Source organism: Pan troglodytes, chromosome 3, assembly GCF_028858775.2.
Source record: "Pan troglodytes isolate AG18354 chromosome 3, NHGRI_mPanTro3-v2.0_pri, whole genome shotgun sequence".
Lineage (NCBI taxonomy): Eukaryota > Metazoa > Chordata > Mammalia > Primates > Hominidae > Pan > Pan troglodytes.
This window is the reverse complement of record NC_072401.2, coordinates 104,205,627-104,223,650: the sequence shown is the minus strand read 5'-3', so window position 1 is coordinate 104,223,650 and position 18,024 is coordinate 104,205,627. Positions and strand designations below refer to the sequence as shown.

The following is an 18,024-nucleotide window of genomic DNA, read 5'->3' as shown; positions in this document are numbered from 1 at the left end:
CACTGCGCGCCCAGGGATCTTTCTGTCCCAATTACCGTGCAAGATTCTTGCCTCCAGTTGTATGTACTGAGGCGGCGGGAAGAAGCGCTGAGGGAAGGCTCAGACCGCAATGCCCCCCAGCCTGTAGCTATTCTCGGGGGCTGCAGCTCCCGCACCCGCGACGCCCGGCTTCCAGCGGGTGCAGGCGCAGCCTTTTCGTTCCCCTCCCGCCCGCGGCTGCGCCCGGAGAGCGCTCAGCTGACCTAGGGGCGGGGCCGGGGCGGGGACCTAAAGCCTCGGCTACTTCCGAGGGGGTGAGTGGCTTCCCCGCCGGTCCTTTGCAGCACTGCCTTTCGATCCCTCCACATCTCGGTGGCGCGGGATCTCAAGATGCGCCTCCACCTGCTCCTGCTGCTCGCGCTGTGCGGTGCAGGCACCACCGCCGCGGAGCTCAGTTACAGCTTGCGGGGCAACTGGAGCATCTGCAATGGGAACGGCTCGCTGGAGCTGCCCGGGGCGGTCCCTGGCTGCGTGCACAGCGCCTTGTTCCAGCAGGGCCTGATCCAGGTATGGCGTGCGGCCGACCCGCGGCGAGCCTACGCCCGCCTTCCTCTGGTGCTGAGAGGGGCCCAGGAACCGCCTGGCAGCCCCCAGCTCTGGGCCATTCTCGTCGGTTTGGCAGTAACTTCCCCTTTGCATCTTGTGATCTGCAGGGGGAAATGCCCAAGCTATGGGGTACGGGCTTGACGGAGACTGAGCGACCGACCCATGTTGGGACATCAGTAACTCTGGAAAGCGGAAGTTTAGATAGGGGAACAGTGTTGCTACTAGCAGTTTACTTACTGCAGTCGTTCTCTACTGAAGCGTGTATACAAAGGGCATGCTGTCACTGACAAGCATAAGGTCGGGAATTACTGTCTCTACTGTCTGCACGCCACAGGGGACAACAGCGTTTTGTTAAGTAAGGGTTAACTCTATTGAGTAATGTCTCGGTTTTTTATTTTCGCTGTTAAGCGTCAGGGAGTCAGATTTGGGATTGACGCAGCACAGACGTTGTGGAGAATGACCTACAAGAGTAAAGTTGGGTTTGTCAGTGCTAGTGTGGCTAATAATGGGTAAATAATTTTTAAGGCTAACTTGGTGATGAAGAAAGGTGCTATTTCCTCTCAGGGCGTGTGTGTGTGTGTGTGTGTGTGTGTGTGTGTGTGTGTGTGTGTATCCCAATGGAGTCTCCAATTTACAGACTACTTGTGGGGAACGTTTTCGTGTTTGGCTGCCTGTGCGCATAGGTTTGCAAACTGACTTCCATCCTCCAACTGCTTTTGCTGTTCCCTCTTGCACAGCGTTCCCACGTGTTGTCTTTACTCGGGGCAAAATGTACTTGTAATTGATCTACTTGTGGGATGCATACATTGTCCAATCCTCATAACAACTCTATATAGTAAGTGTTCATATCTGAATTTTATGGATAATATGGAATTATGGAACACAGAGAAATTAGGAAGGTGACAGCAACTAAATGGAAAGAAATGGAATTCTAACCCAGGTGGTCTCAACTCCATAGCCTGGTCTCTATACTATGTGGTATGCTTACTTTGGTGTTTTAAAAAATCATGTGTTTTTGAAGCACTGTGGTTGACTTTCAGGAGCACCATTCTAAGTTTATTTGCATGACAAGGTGGTCATCTAGGGTTATGCCAAATTTCTGACCTGGTACTTAGTAGTTTTTTTTTTTTTTTTTCCCTGAGATGTGTATCAGAAAGGAGGTGAATGTTGTAAATGACATTGACCATTGTCCGATGTATTTTTAGAGTAAATCATTCCCAAACTTTAGTACTTTAAGTTGACAAACTACTTGTGATAGAGAACACAGCTGACCACAGTATACTCTGAGTTTTCATTTATATCTGCTTTGAGAATGCCTGTGTTTATTTTGTAGGGTTCCTCCTTGCCTGATTTTACTGAAATAATTAAGCCAATGGGTGCTGGTGCGTTGGCTCAAGCCGGTTATTCCAGAGCTTTGGGAGGCCAAGGTAGGAGGATCCCTTGAGTCCAGGAGTTCAAGACCAGCATGGCCAACATAGAAAGAGTCTATGAGGCCGAGGTGGGAAAATTTCTTGAGGCCAAGAGTTCAAGACCAGCATGGCCAACATAGAGAGATTCTATCTCTACCAAAAAAAAAAAAAAAAAAAAAAGAAAGAATTAAGCCAATGGGAAATAATGAGTGGCTTCAGTAAGTCAGATTATTGTGCCATATTACAGAGCTAAAAAACAACGTTTGGTTACAACAGATACTTAATGAAAATGAATTTGCTCATAGTATGAAATAACTTCCTCATAGGAACAATTTGAAGAGATTTCTTAACTCTCTTCATAAATTCTTAGCAAAACCTTGAGGTTTCAATCGGGTGGATATGGGTCTCAAATGGCAGTGGAATGAGAAATGGGAAGGCTTTTGGGGCTTAGGAAAAACAAGGCCTGTTGAAAATAGTCATCAGGCTGGGCACAGTGGCTCATGCCTATAATCCCAGCACTTGGGAGGCAGAGGTAGGTGGAGTTTAGACCAGTCTGGGCAACCTGGTGAGACCCTGTCTCTACAAAAAATTAAAAAATTAACTGGGCATGGTAGCGTACACCTGTGGTCCTAGCTACGAGGGAGGCTGAGGTGGGAGGATCGTTTGAGCCCAGGAGGTTGAGGCTGCAGTGAGCCATGATCTGTACTCCAACCTGGGCAACAGAGTGACACCCTCTCTCAAAAAAAAAAAAAAAAGTAAAGAAGCAATCATCAACATCAGATCAGTATCGTTATTCAGTAATGTGAGACTGTTATCCGACCTGCTTTATTATAACATCCCTTTTTGGTGTTGACTTGAGGAAATATTCTACGGTTTATAGTAGAGACACTGGGCCAAATATTGTGTTTGTATAAGAACTTGAAACATATCTTGGTGATATCATTCATTTATTTATCTATTCACCTAGTTAATTATCTCATATTTATTTTGTACCTCTAATGTGGCAGGCACTATTCTAAGTACTTGAAATCGAGTGGTAAAGAAAACAAAGTCCTTTCCCTAATGGACATTCTAATGGAGGAGATAGACATATACCAAATTAATAAATAATGTAAGGCAGGTGGCGCACTGAAGAAAAATTGAGCAGGTTAAAGGAAGAGACAGTGAAGGCTGGTTGGAAAGCATTGCTATTTTTTAAAAAGTGGTTCAAGATAGGTATTTTGATAAGGTGACTTCTAAACAAAAAGACCTGTTTGAAAAGGTCACTTTTAAGGAGAAGTGCATTTCCAGCAAAGAGGAAAAACACAGGAGTGGGGAGGAGAGAGGCCCTGAGGCAGGAACGAGCTTGACAAGTGTCAGGAATAGTCAGCAGGCCAGTGTGGCTGGAGACCTGGGAACCAGAGGGAAGGAGAGGAGTTCAAAGTCTAGGGCACATCATGAAAGGCTGTGAGCCATAGGAAACACGTTGGCTTTTATTCTACATGTGATGGGAAGTTATTGGGGGCTTTGAGCTTAGAGTAGCATGATTAGATTTGCCTTTTTAAAGGTCACTCTGTTGTGTGAAGGCTACAGTGCAGGAGAGTGGAAGCCTGGAGACCAACCAGGGGACTATTGCTGGTCTATGTATGGGCAAGAGATGACTTCTGACTTGGACAAGCATGGTGGCAGTGAAATGGTGAGAATGGTTGTGAGAACACATTTTACATGTAGAAACAAGAGGATTTCTTCAGTTGGATTTGTTAATGGATTGGGAGACAGAAGGGGGAGGTGCAGGAAAATACCAGGATTTTTTTTTATCTGAGCTGGTTAAATGAAATTTGTATTTAGTGAGAGATTCTGTGGCTAGTCTTGGCTATTTCATAGGTGATTCTCTGGGTTTTCTGTACAGAATCTAAACCTTTGGTTTCTTATAGAGTCTTTTGGGTTCTCTGTGAAAAAGTTATTCCTTCAGCCTGCTATTTTTTTTTTTTTTTTTTTGAGACGGAGTTTCGCTCTTGTTGCCCAGGCTGGAATGCAATGGTACTATCTCGGCTCACCGCAACCTCTGCCTCCTGGGTTCAAGAGATTCTCCTGCCTCAGTCTCCCAGGTAGCTGGGATTACAGGCATGTGCCACCATGCCTGGCTAAGTTTGTACTTTTAGTAGAGACAAGCTTTCTCCATGTTGGTCAGGCTGGTCTTGAACTCCCAACCTCAGGTCATCTGCCTGCCTCGGCCTTCCAAAGTGCTGGAATTACAGGCATGAGCCACCGTGCCTGGCCCTCAGCCTGCTATTATGCCACACAGTGTAATAGGCATTAGGAATAAAAAAAGAAATTGAGAGTGAGACTATAGTTCCTATTTTGTGGGAGGCCACTTTAGTGAGGCAGAAAACTAATTAATTTCCATATGATATGTTAAGTGCATAGATAAAGGGACCCTTGTTAGGAATGTTCTCAGCTTTTCTGTGGAATTTCTCACTGGTGTAAGTTTTGAAGCAGCGGCTTCTTTTTTTTTTTTTTTTTTTAGATAGTCTCTGTATGCCAACATAAAAATATATAGATAAGTAAGAAGAAGGTTGGAAACATCACTTCCAGAGATAACCACTATTTTTTTTTGACAGCTGTTCATGTGGCTAATGCCCCCAACAGTTTTATTTATTTATTTATTTTTATGTTTTATTTTTTCCCTTTTTTTGTTATACTTTAAGTTCTAGGGTACATGTGCACAGCGTGCAGGTTTGTTACATATGTATACATGTGCCATGTTGGTGTGCTGCACCCGTTGACCCGTTAACCTCATTTACATTAGGTATATCTCCTAATGCTATCCCTCCCCCAGCCCCCAACCTCAGGACAGGTCCCAGTGTGTGATGTTCCCCATCCTGTGCCCAAGTGTTCTCACTGTTCAATTCCCACCTATGAGTGAGAGCATGCGGTGTTAGGTTTTCTGTCCTTGCGATAGTTTGCTCAGAATGATGGTTTGCAGCTTCATCCATGTCCCTACAAAGGACATGAACTCATCATTTTTTATGGCTGCATAGTATTCCATGGTGTATATGTGCCACATTTTCTTAATCCAGTCTATCATTGATGGACATTTGGGTTGGTTCCAAGTCTTTGCTATTGTGAATAGTGCCACAATAAACATACGTGTGCATGTGTCTTTATAGTAGCATGATTTATAATCCTTTGGGTATATACCCAGTAATGGGATGGCTGGGTCAAATGGTATTTATAGTTCTAAATCCTTGAGGAATTGCCACACTGTCTTCCACAATGGTTGAAATAGTTTATAGTCCCACCAACAGAGTAAAAGTGTTCCTATTTCTCCACATCCTCTCCAGCACCTGTTGTTTACTGACTTTTTAATGATCGCCATTCTAACTGGTGTGAGATGGTATCTCATTGTGGTTTTGATTTGCATTTCTCTGATGGCCAGTGATGATGAGCATTTTTTCATGTGTCTTTTGGCTGCATAAATGTCTTCTTTTGAGAAGTGTCTGTTCATATCCTTTGCCTACTTTTTGATGGGGTTGTTTGATTTTTTCTTGTAAATTTGTTGAAGTTCTTTGTAGATTGTGGATTAATTAGCCCTTTGTCAGATGGATAGATTGTAAAAAATTTCTCCCATTCTGTAGGTTGCCTGTTCACTCTGATGGTAGTTTCTTTTGCTGTGCAGAAGCTCTCTAGTTTAATTAGATCCCATTTGTCAATTTTGGCTTTTGTTGCCATTGCTTTTGGTGTTTTAGTCATGAAGTCCTTGCCCATGCCTATGTCCTGAATGGTATTGCCTAGGTTTTCTTCTAGGGTTTTTATGGTTTTAGGTCTAACATTTAAGTCTTTAATCCATCTTGAATTAATTTTTGTATAAGGTATAAGGAAGGAATCCAGTTTCAGCTTTCTACATTTGGCTAGCCAGTTTTCCCAGCACCATTTATTAAATAGGGAATCCTTTCCCTATTTCTTGTTTTTGTCAGCTTTGTCAAAGATCAGATGGTTGTAGATGTGTGGTATTATTTCTGAGGGCTCTGTTCTGTTCCATTGGTCTATATCTCTATTTTGGTACCAGTACCATGCTGTTTTGGTTACTGTAGCCTTGTAGTATAGTTTGAAGTCAGGTAGGGTGATGCCTCCAGCTTTGTCCTTTTGGCTTAAGAGTGTCTTGGCAATGTGGGCTTTTTTTGGGTTCCATATGAACTTTAAAGTAGTTTTTTCCAATTCTGTGAAGAAAGTCATTGGTAGCTTGATGGGGATGGCGTTGAATCTATAAATCACCTTGGGCAGTATGGCCATTTTCATGATATTAATTCTTCCTATCCATGAGCATGGAATGTTCTTCCATTTGTTTGTGTTCTCTTTTATTTCATTGAGCAGGATAACCACTATTAAAGTAAAAATTCAGTGCATCCATTCTAATTTTTTTAATGCATACACTTTTATAAGTATTAAATATACAGCTTAACAACTCTTGGGCAGGCACAGTGGCTCACGCCTGTAATTCCAGCACTTTGGGAGGCCAAGGCGGCAGATCACGAGGTCAGGAGATCGAGACCATCCTGGCTAATACGGTGAAACCCCGTCTCTACTAAAAATACAAAAAATTAGTCCGGCATGGTGGCCAGCACCTGTAGTCCCAGCTACTCGGGAGGCTGAGGCAGAACAATGGCATGAACCCGGGAGGTGGAGCTTGCAATGAGCCAAGATCATGCCACTGCACTCCAGCCTGGGTGACAGAGCGAGAATCCATCTCAAAAAAAATAAAATAAAATAAAATAAAATAAATAACAACTCTTTCACACTTAATGTATTGTGATGCTCTTACCTGCATTAAACAGGTTTCTATAAACCATGTTTAGTGGCTCTTTTAAAATTATGTTATATACAATTACCATCACTTATAATCTGTTACTTATTGTTGGATAGTTAGATTGGACTCCATTTTTTTCTATTTTTCTGATGAGGATCCTTTTAACTAAATTTTACTGTACATCTTTATTTTCTTAGACAAATATTTAAAAGTTAAATAGCTGATTCATAGGCTATGTACTTTTTTTAGTCATTTAGTACGTGCTTCTAAATTGCTTTTCACAAACATTGTACCAGTTGTATACTGCCACCATTATTTTATCAGAGTGCTTATCTTAGGTGCTAGATTTGAATATTATTTAAGAAACAAAACAAAATCAATTTATTTTCTAGTAAGGTCAAATACCTTTATATGTTTATTTCATAAGTTTATTGGTGACATGGGCATTTCTAATTCATCTTCTTTTGGCTATTTATCTTTAATGGTGATTTTTTTTCTTTTTTTTTTTGAGACAGAGTCTCACTCTGTCACCCAGGTTGGAGTGAAGTGGCATCATCTTCCTCACTGCATTCTCTGCCTCCCGGGTTCAAGCGATTCTCATGGTCTCACCGTGTTGCTCAAGCTGATCTCGATCTCCTGAGCTCAGGCAATCCGCCCACCTCGGCCTGTCAAAGTGCTGGGATTACAGGTGCGAGCCTCCATGGGTGGCCTCTTTAATATAGATTTATAAGGCCCCTTTGTTATATATTTTCAAAAATTCAAATTAAAACTAAATCCCCAAATGTCCCATTTATTAATGAAGTATTTTGTCATATGGATGTTTTAAGGCTGTGTATGTTGAAATCTTTTGTTTTCCTTTTATGATTGTTTCTGTCTTTGGTAGTTTGCTTAAAAATAATTCCTCTCAGCTATCTTTATAGTTCCTATATTTAAAATTTTGATTCATTTGAGGTTTCTTCCAAACAGTTAATTGGTTGCCTATAACTCATGATTTGAACAATTTCTTTTCTGTCCGCTGTTATATTACTTTTATCATGCACTAAATTCCCATATACTGATACAATGTTGTTATTCCTTCTCTTTTAATCTTTAGAAAGGTTACATGATTAAAATTCTTTTAAAAATATGTATTTATTTAGTGTTCATTGGATAAAAGAAATACAGAAAATATAAAGAAGGAAGAAAAACCAATAAAACACATAATATAAAGCAGAAAAAGACCACTGTAAAATTACTAGTGTTTATCTTTCCACATTTTTTTCTAGGTATATAGAGACAAATATAACATAAAAATGAAATCATCCCCAAAGGTGGTTTTATTAGCTACTTTAACATTTAAAACATATCATGAATATATTTGTCTGTGTCTGTAAATATAGATCCAGGATTATTGCAAATAGCTTCATACACCCCATTATAAAGATGTGTTCTTATTCAAAATCTACACTTGAAAATAAAAATTATAAGTATATAAATATACACATATACTAAAAAGTGGTAGGCAACAGATACTTAGTACTTTTTCTGTAAATTTTTTTATTACCTTATATTCTTCACATGCAATTGGGATAAATGGCCAGAGAAAGATATATTTTAGATGTGTAAATTAATTAACTATAAACTGTAAGAGTACATCATAGTAGCTATACATGTGATTAACAAGCTAGTCACATTCATTCTTTTTATTTTATAAACACAAACTATTATATTATAAATACAAAATAAGAAAAAGATAGTTAAATGTTAGCTGTTATGAAGAGTGAAAACATTATATAAATTTCAAACGGCTGCTTTCTGCATCTGCATCAGTATAATTTCATGATTTTCTACCAATTTCATTTGTATAAAGAATCTCTATGATCAATTTATCATTCACTTTCATGCCCCCACATGGAAAGTGGTAGGTGAATATCTGTAGGAATACAGTTTATTGTCTGCTTGTCCACTGAAAAGTAGCCCTGTGTCCCTATCCAGTCTACACTCAGAACTTTGTCTTCATGAGCAGCCAGATCATACAACTTCTTGTATCCCACAACTTGACAATGTTATCTAAAGATCCTGAAATCAGTTGCTGTTCATGGGTAGGAGACCATTTTACTAATGTCACCCAACCTGTATTTGAAGTTAGGGACAGTGACACCAAAGAATGGTCTTTAGTTCGGGGATCCCACAGTCTGGTATGCCTATCTGTGCTTCCAGATGCTAAACGTTTACAAAGTTGGAGCATGGGAAATACAATTAAGCACTTTATTTCCTGTCAAAGTTTGCCTTCAGACTGTCAGACTCAACATCCTACACTCTAATTGTATGGTCCCAAGATGCACTGCAGATTTCTTCAGCATCTGACCACAGAACTGAGGAAATTGCTTCCTTGTGACCAGAGAGGGTCACTATGGGAGTCATAGCTGCTCTGTGTTCTCTGTCGATTTGTGGATTCCTCCATTTCATCTTCTTCTTCTGTAGGGACTGTAGACCAGATCTTTAGCATCTTATCCCAGGAGCCACTACAAAATTTAGTTCCTGAGCTATCAACAGCTATAGACTCTGCACTTCCAGCATGACCTCTGCAGCACGATCGGGCTTTCACTTTGTTTCTCTCTATTCCACTCCCATAAGAGAATAGTTGGATCCATAGAGGCACTCACAAATAAGCAAGACAAACTATCTTTTTTTTTTTGGCCCAGGCCACATCTTTTAAGATATCCCTATGTCCCACAATTGTCATTATTGACTTTCTTTCCAAGGACCGGATTTGAGAGGTCTCATCATAAGAACCAGTCAAGATCCATTCCTTTGCCCCTTTAACTGAAAGGATCCAGTCATCATGGAACATGCATTGCTCTGGCTGGGGTGCTGTGTACTTCACATATTCTATTTCCACAACTACTTCTGATAACATGTTCTCCAGTTCCATGTGTTTGACCAAGGACATTCGCAGAAACTGGCCCTTAATAAGGAAATAAAACTCCATATGTTTGTGGAACTCATTTTTGTCCTTTAGTAATTTATTGATGATGTTACTAAGGTCAGCAAATTCAGAGGCGGCAGGGATTGAAAAGGAAACATCATTTACAGCATATTTCTTGTTATTGGTGTAGAAATGTGTTTGGAGCTGAGCCATGGCAAGGAGTACACACAAGACTTTTGGGTTAGTAGACAGAGAATGGGAGCTCCTGTCTCTTAACTACAAAGAGGCCGCTCAAAATTAGACTGCACAGGTAAGCGAGAAGCTGCAGTCTAAGCCTGGACTCTGCTTTTTCTCCTTGGGTCTGCTCCACCCACAATCATTCTTTCTAAGGAGCCATGAGTCTGTCTATGGAGTCTCCAATCTGCAGGTTATCACTCATAAGTACATTCTAACAATATATGTGCATCAGTGTACATTCTACTTTTGTATTCTTTAAGTAGCAAATAAGCAGTTTCTATGTGAATTTTGTTAAACTTTGGGTGAATTTCAAACAAATAGTAAAATAGAGATACTTGCAAAATGAAATTTCATGTATCCATCACCTGGCTTCAACATGATCAATTCGTGGCTAATTTTGTTTCTTCTCTATCCACTATGCCATCCCTTATTATTTTGTTTTGTTATCATTTTTTTTTTGTTTTTTGAGATAGGGTATTACTCTGTCACCCAGGCTGAAGTGCAGTGGCGTGGTCATGGCTCACTGCAGGCTTAACCTCCTGGATTCAAGCTATCCTCCCACCTCAGCCTCCCAAGTAGCTAGGACTACAGGTACACACCACCATACCCAGCTAATTTGTTTCTTTTTTGTAGAGACAGAGTCTCCCTATGTTGCACAGGCTGGTCTCAAACTCCCAGGCTCAAGCGATATTCCCACCTTGGCCTCCCAAAGTGTAGGGATTACAGGTGTGAGCCGCTGCTCCTGGCACTCTTAGTATTATAAAGTAATCCCAGTTATCACATTATTTCATCCACAAACATTTCAGTATGGGTCTTTAAAAGATAAGGACTTCCTTTTTCTTCAACATAACCACAATACCATTATGACTTGTGAAATATTTTTGATGTGTTTCAGAGAAGAGAGTCCCATTATTATAATCCAAAATGACTAAACATACATTTTTTCTTAAAACAGAAGGTTTTCTGGTTGTTATACTAACCTTCCACAGAGATCTTAAGACTTGTAAGGATGAAATATTTGTTTGAATACTGAGAATGATAAAAAATGTTTTTTAAATAAAAAAGAAAAAACTAAGGAAATATTTGGCTTTACATGATCATTTTATGATGTGAAATGATCTCAAAAGCTTTTTAGGAAATGACCCTTTAAAGATATGTATGTCTTCTTCTAAAAGTTTGACTGACTTAAAGTAAAATTAAAAAAAAAAGTTTGACTGCTTCTATCAAGTGTGACATTAAGGAGATAAAATAGCTAATGACTCTGCATTTGAAATTTAATTTAAACAGAAATAGTCATCAATTAATAATGTTGCTCAATTTCTGGGAAGAGAGAAGTCCAAGGTTTTTAAGCCCTCATTTAAAAAAAACAGATAGTTTAAAAAATCCTGATCCTTAAACCTGGACATATACTTTCTTGTTTGATGCCACATGAGGTGTATTTAGGGTATGGGAGGATTTGCTTTGCGTGGCCCCGAACTGAAAATCAAAGGACCACCTGAGAGCTAAATTTTTAGGTAAGCGTTGGCTGGTCCTTATCCTATGTAAGTATTAATGTATGTAATCAGCCTATACAATTCATTTTCATGTAACATTTATTTTATGTCTTCCACGTGTGATGCACTTTTCTTGGCCCTTTCATGTGCACTTGTTCATATAATTTCAGCAACAACCCTCTGGAAAAGGTATAATAATTCACAGTGACTGAGGCTCAGCAAAGTTATTGCCTAAGATTATGCATATAATGGATGGTGGAACAAGGATTCAAACCCCGATGTTCTTTTCACCATTGCACGCTGCCTATTGGCAGAAACAGTAAATAGTAAACAAATGGAACAGTTATTTTAATTTAAATGTGTCTGATGAAAATAGAGACATGAGTACAATATACTTTTGTTCAAAAATGCCACTAAAAGCACCCCATTTGCTAAAAGCTCTCAAAAAATGTAAACATTTTCTCAGGGTTAATTCATATATCACTTCTTTCTGTATTCTCCGTCTCTTGGAATTCTCTTTGTTTCAGCCATCACTTCTGTGCCACAATTGCTGAAATGCTTGTGTCTAACCACCACATCTCACTTGATTTCCAGCTAGAAATTCTGTTCAACTCTCCTACCTGAATGTCTTCATGGCATATGAAACTCCATATATCCAAATATTTCTTCTCTCAATTCTCCCAACCCTTACTTTCTCTTATTTTACCTATTTATAATAAAAGCATAAGTATTTTCTCAGTAAACTAAGCCTAGGATCTTGGTTACAGTTTTTTTTTTTTTTTTTTTCTCACATCTGTTGTTAGGTACTGGATCTTTTAAGTCCCATCTATACTGTCTTATAACCATTCCTTAACATTTCTACTGCTATCAACCTAGCTCATTGTTTTCTTTTTTTTTTTTTAAAAAGAGATAAATTAATCTTAATGACATTTAGAAACAGGTAAAGGATATAAATAGCAAATGGGTTTTTTTTTTTCTTTTTAGATGGAGTCTTGCTTTGTCACCCAGGCTGGAGTGCAATGGCACGATCTCGCCTCACTGCAACCTCTGCCTCCTGGGTTCAAGTGATTCTCCTGCCTCAGCCTCCTGAGTAGCCGGGATTACAGGCGCCCGCCACCACACCTGGCTAATTTTTGTATTTTTATTAGAGATGGTGTTTCATCATGTTGGCCAGGCTGGTCTCGAACTCCTGACCTTGTGATCCGCCCACCTCGGCCCCCCAAAGTGTTGGGATTACAGGCATGAGCCACCTTGCCTGGCCAATAGTAAACAGTTTTAAAGGTAGGCTATGTTATGAAAAGCATCCCTGTCTTCTAGGTCCAGTTCCCTTCTATAGAAACAACCATGATTAACCGGTTTCTTGTGTATTCTTCCATAGATGTTATAAACATATACAGACAGATATCATATATAGATACATGTATTTTCCCCCCACAGATGATTGCATTCTATATATATATATATATAGTTTTATATTGACCTTTTTCTTTAACTTAATATATCTTAGACATCATTTCAGATCAGTACATGTAATAGAAATGATAGCTATCATTTTTTAGTGCACACTATGTACCAAGAACTGTTCTAAGCACTTTTCATAATTGTCTCATGCAGTCCTTGTACTGATCCTGTGAGGCATGTAGGTATGATTACTATCTCCATTCAAGAACTGAGAAAACAGGTGTACAGAGATGTTTTTTGAGCTTCACAAAGACTCACAGGTATTAGGATTAAGCTGGGGATCAAACCCATGCAGAAAAGGTTTCACCAACTGCCTCTTCCATGTGTCAGCTCCAGTCACCTCCTGGCTTCATCTCAGAGGCAGTGGAACCATGTGGCTGCCCAGCCTCACTCCCTGAGCAAGTGTGATCTCCTCTGACTCTTCCTATCAGCTAGGAATCTGTCTGCAGGCATTTATTCTAACCTTTCGTGAGGTCCAGTCCTGGGAACCCCACCACTACACTTCAGTCAGGTGTCACTTGTCTCTGTGTCTCCTTGAAAACCTTGCATAATGCCTGGGACTTGTAGTGGGCCAAGCAAATAGTTTGTCTTGTTTTCCCTTTTAAGTTTTAGTCTCTTTGGTCAGAAAATTAGGACTCTCCTTAAACTGCAACTTTTTTCACTTAGAGCTATGTTAGATGGGAAGCAATATTTACTAATTTAAGGATTTTAGAAAAAGATAATGTTAAGGCTGACCAAAACATGTTGCCAGACTCGTGGGCTGGGGATCTCTTGTACCTGTGTACCCTTTGAAGTAAGAATCATAGCTGAAGATACTATTTGACAGAGGAGAAACTGAAGTTTGGAGACTATAGCTTCTGAATGAAACATTGTGATGGTTAATACTGAGTGTCAACTTGATTGGATTGAAAGATACGAAGTACTAATCCTGGGTGTGTCTGTGAGGGTGTTGTCAAAGGAGATTAACATTTGACTCAGTGGACTGGGAAAGGCAGACCTGCCTTTAATCTGGATGGGCACAATCTAATCAGCTGCCAGCAAAGCCAGAATAAAAAGTAGGCAGAAGAACATGAAAAGACTATAGTGGCTTATCCTCCCAGCCTCTTTCTTTCTCCCGTGATGGATGCTTCCTACCCTCAAACATCAGACTCCAGTTCTTCACCTTTAGGAATCAGACTGGCTTCCTTGCTTCTCAGCTTGCAGATGGCCTGTTATGGGACCTTGTGATCATGTGAGTTAATACTCCTTAGTAAACTCCCCTTTATATATATATATATATATATATCCCATTAGTTCTGTCCCTCTAGAGAACCCTGACTAATACAGATTTTGGTACCAGAAGTGGTTCTAGAGGAACAGAATATTAAGGATGGAGTTCTTTTATTGGTTTTGGGGTTTCTGGAGTTGGCTGCTTAATGTGATTAGACCAAAAAATGCTAAAGGTTCTTTTTCTTTCTTTTCTTTTTTTTTTTTGAGATGGAGTCTCGCTCTGTCACCCACGCTGGAGTGCAGTGGCACGATCTCTGCTCACTGCAAGCTCTGACTCCCGGGTTCACGGCATTCTGCCACCTCAGCCTCCCAAGTATCTGGGACTACAGGCGACCGCCACCACGCCCAGCTAATTTTTTGTATTTTTAGTAGAGATGGGGTTTCACCATATTAGCCAGGATGGTCTCGATCTCCTGACCTCATGACCTGCCCGCCTTGGCCTGCCAAAGTGCTGGGATGACAGTCGTGAGCCACTGTGCCCGGCCTAAGAATTCTATTTCTAATAGTATGGAGAACACCCATAGTCCTTGGCATGAACTGTTTAGAGAGTTTTGCAAAATAAATGCATCTGATACTCCTGATTCACTGCTCGTGAGAGGCAAGGAGTTTAGTGACTCGAAACATAATACCTTTGACCATATGTGGAGAACCAAGGAACATAATAAAGCTGGTTGGTTGCTCCTACGTTCACTGGACAAAGTGATGAAAGAAAAATGATGAGCTCAGGGATTCATTTTCAGCTTCAGAAGTAGTACTGAGCCTCACACCTGCTAGATTACCCTGTGTAAGAGTCTTATCTCCTATAGAGAAAGAGCTGAAATTGTGGAAAAATAGACATAAGCTCTTATCATGTGAGTGGCTGACCTGCAACGAAAGGTGCATGCACAGCCTTTCCAGGTGTCTACTGTTAAAGTGAGGGGATTGACTGGAAAAGAATGGGACCCTGCAACTTGGAATGGGGATGTGTGGTGGAGGGCCTAATGAAGCTGGGGACACTGAGCTTGTTAACTCTGATGAACCTTTTTTGCCAGAAGAAACAGCTTCTTCATCCCCAGTAGTGGCAACATCCCCTCCCCAACCCATGCTGCCATCAGCCTTTCCACCTTTGTCTGAGGAGATAAACCATGCGCTGCCTGGAGGCAACAGTGATGGCCTCCTCTGAGGCAGTTGCCAGGCAAAATAACGTTGATTCTCCTCAGGAGCCACCCCCAACACCCCTGTTTGCTTCTAGACCTATACCTAGACTAAAGTCCCAGCAGACCCCTAGAGGTGAGGTTCAGAGTGACCCATGAGGAGATGTGCTACACTAGAAAAGAACTGCTTGAGTTTTCTAATTTATATAAGCAGAAATCTGGAGAAGAGGCATAGGAATGGATATTAAGGGTGTGAGATAATGGCGGAAGGAATATAGAGTTGGATCAGGCTGGACTTATTGATTTGAACCCACTAAGTAGAGATTCTGCTTTTGATGTTGCAGCTCAGGGAGTTAAAAAAGGTTTTAATGGTTCTAATAGTTTATTTGCTTGGTTAGCTGAAATATGGATAAAAGATGGCCCACTGTGAGCAAGCTGGAAATGCCTGATCTCTCTCAGTTTAATGTAGAGGAAGGGATCCAAAAGTTTAGGGAGATTGGATGCTGGAGTGGATTGGTCACTTTGGACCTACCCATCCCAGCTGGGAGGGTCCAGAAGATACATCCTTGACCAACGCTTTGCGAAATAGATTTGTGATGGCGGCAACTGCATCTCTGAAGAGTCCTGTAATTGCTCTTCTCTGTATGTCAGATCTAACGGTGGGAACAACAGTCACTCCACCACAAAATTTATAGGCCCAGAAACCCTTGAATGAAGGGGAGGCTGGGTCCCCTTGAAAAGGACCCCACTATGCTAGTGACTATTTATGCTGTTAATATTTCTCCCATCCTTCCCCAAGGAGACCCCCAGTCTATTACCAGGGTAACTGCATTGAAGAAAGGGAAATGATCAGACATTTTGGGGACTACTGGACACTGGCTCTGAGCTGACATTGATACCAAGGGACCCAAAATGTCATTGTGGTCCTCCAGTTGAAGTAGAGGCTTATGGAGATCAGGTAATTAATGGAGTTTTAGCTCAGGTCTGACTTACAGGTCTGACTTCCTTCCTTGGAAGGAAATCCAGGGACCCACCCTGTGGTCATTTCCCAGTGCCAGAATGCATAATTGCCATAGACATACTTAGCAGATAGCCGAACCCCCACACTGGCTCCCTGACTTGTAGGGTGAGAGTTATTATGATGGGAAAGGCCAAATGGAAACCATTAGAGCTGCCCCTACCTAGAAAAATAGCAAATCAAAAACAATATCGCATCCATGGAGGGATTGTAGAGATTAGTGCCACCATCAAGGACCTGAAAGTCTCAAGGGTGGTGATTCCCATCACATCCCTGTTCAAGTCTCCTATTTGACCGTGCAGAAGACAGAAGGATCTTGGAGAATTACAGTGGATTGTTGTAAACTTAACCAAGTGGTGACTCCAATTGCAGCTGCTGTACCACATGTGGTTTCATTGCTTGAGCAAATTAACACATCTCCTGGTACCTGGTATGCAGCCATTGATTTGGCAAATGTCTTTTTCCCCATTCCTGTCCATAAGGCCCACCAGAAGCAATTTGCCTTCAGCTAGCAAGGCCAGCAATATACCTTTGCTGTCCTACCTCAGGGACATATCAACTCTCTGGTTTTATGTCATAATCTTGTTCGAAGAGACTTTGATCTCTTTCGCTTCCACAAGGTATCACACTGGTCCATTACATTGATGACATTATGCTGATTGGATCCAGCGAGCAAGAAGTACCAAACACACTGGACTTATTGGTGAGACATGTGCATCCAACCAAAATTCAGGGAACTTCTACCTCAGTAAAATTTCTAGGGGTCCAGTGGTATGGGGCCTATTGAGATATTCCTTCTAAGGTGAAGGATAAGTTGATGCATTTGGCCCCTTCTACAACCAAGAAAGAGGCACAACGTCCTGTGGGCCTATTTGGATTTTGGAGGCAACACATTCCACATTTGGTTGTGTTACTCTGACACATTTAGCAAGTGACTCAAAAGGCTGCCAGTTTTGAGTGGGATCCAGAACAGGAGAAGGTTCTGCAACAGGTCCAGGCTGCTGTGCAAGCTGCTCTGCCACTTGGACCATATGACCCAGCAGATCCAATTGTGCTTGAGGTATCAGTGGCAGATAGAGATGGTGTTTGGAGCCTCTGGGAGGCCCTCATAGCTGAATCATGGCAGAGGCTGCTAGGATTTTGGAGCAAAGCCCTGCCATCTTCTGCAGATAACTACTCTCCTTTTGAGAGACAGCTCTTGGCCTGTTACTGGGCTTTGGTGGAAACCAAACCTTTGACTACGGGTCATCAAGTCACTGTGTGACCTGAACTGCCTATCATGAAGTGGGTGCTTTCTGACCCATCTAGCCATAAAGTAGGTTGTGTACAGCAGCATTCCCTCATCAAATGGAAGTGGTATGTACATGACTGGGCTCGAGCAGGTCCTGAAGGCACAGTTAAGTTACATGAGGAAGTGGCTCAAAGGCAGAAGTGGCTCACTTCTGCCACCCTGCCGTCTCTCCCCCAGCCTGCACTAATGGCCTCATGGGGAGTTCCCTATTATCAGTTGACAGAGGAAGAGAAGACTAGGGCCTGGTTTATAGATGGTTCTGCACGATATGCAGGCACCACCCGAAAGTGGATAGCTGCAGCACTACAGCCCCTTTCTAGGACATCCCTGAAGGATAGCAGTGAAGGGAAATCTTCTCAGTGGGTGGGACTTCAAGCAGTGCACCTGGTTGTGCACTTTACATGGAAAGAAAAATGGCCAGATGTGCAGTTATA

The 18,024-nt window shown here is 41.3% G+C and overlaps 1 protein-coding gene and 1 pseudogene across 4 annotated transcripts in view; one reads left to right on the top strand and one right to left on the bottom strand.

Annotated features, from left to right (window-relative positions):
* The first annotated feature begins 234 nt into the window (after nt 1-234).
* MANBA (mannosidase beta) overlaps nt 235-18,024 on the top strand; it is a 129,520-nt gene continuing 111,730 nt past the window's right edge. The window contains exons 1-2 of one of the 4 annotated variants that reach the window (XM_063808980.1): nt 262-546; nt 7,296-7,468. Coding sequence is in view for 2 of the 4 variants with exons in the window: in XM_001169005.6 (XP_001169005.2) it covers nt 370-546 (177 nt within the window). In the remaining 2 variants the exon portion in view is untranslated. Of the gene's footprint in view, nt 547-7,291; nt 7,469-18,024 lie in introns of all 4 variants that reach the window. The other 3 variants (XM_063808981.1, XM_001169005.6, XM_016951932.4) reach the window with 3 other exon arrangements.
* Nucleotides 8,659-9,944, bottom strand: LOC100609130 (ribosome biogenesis protein WDR12-like; annotated as a pseudogene).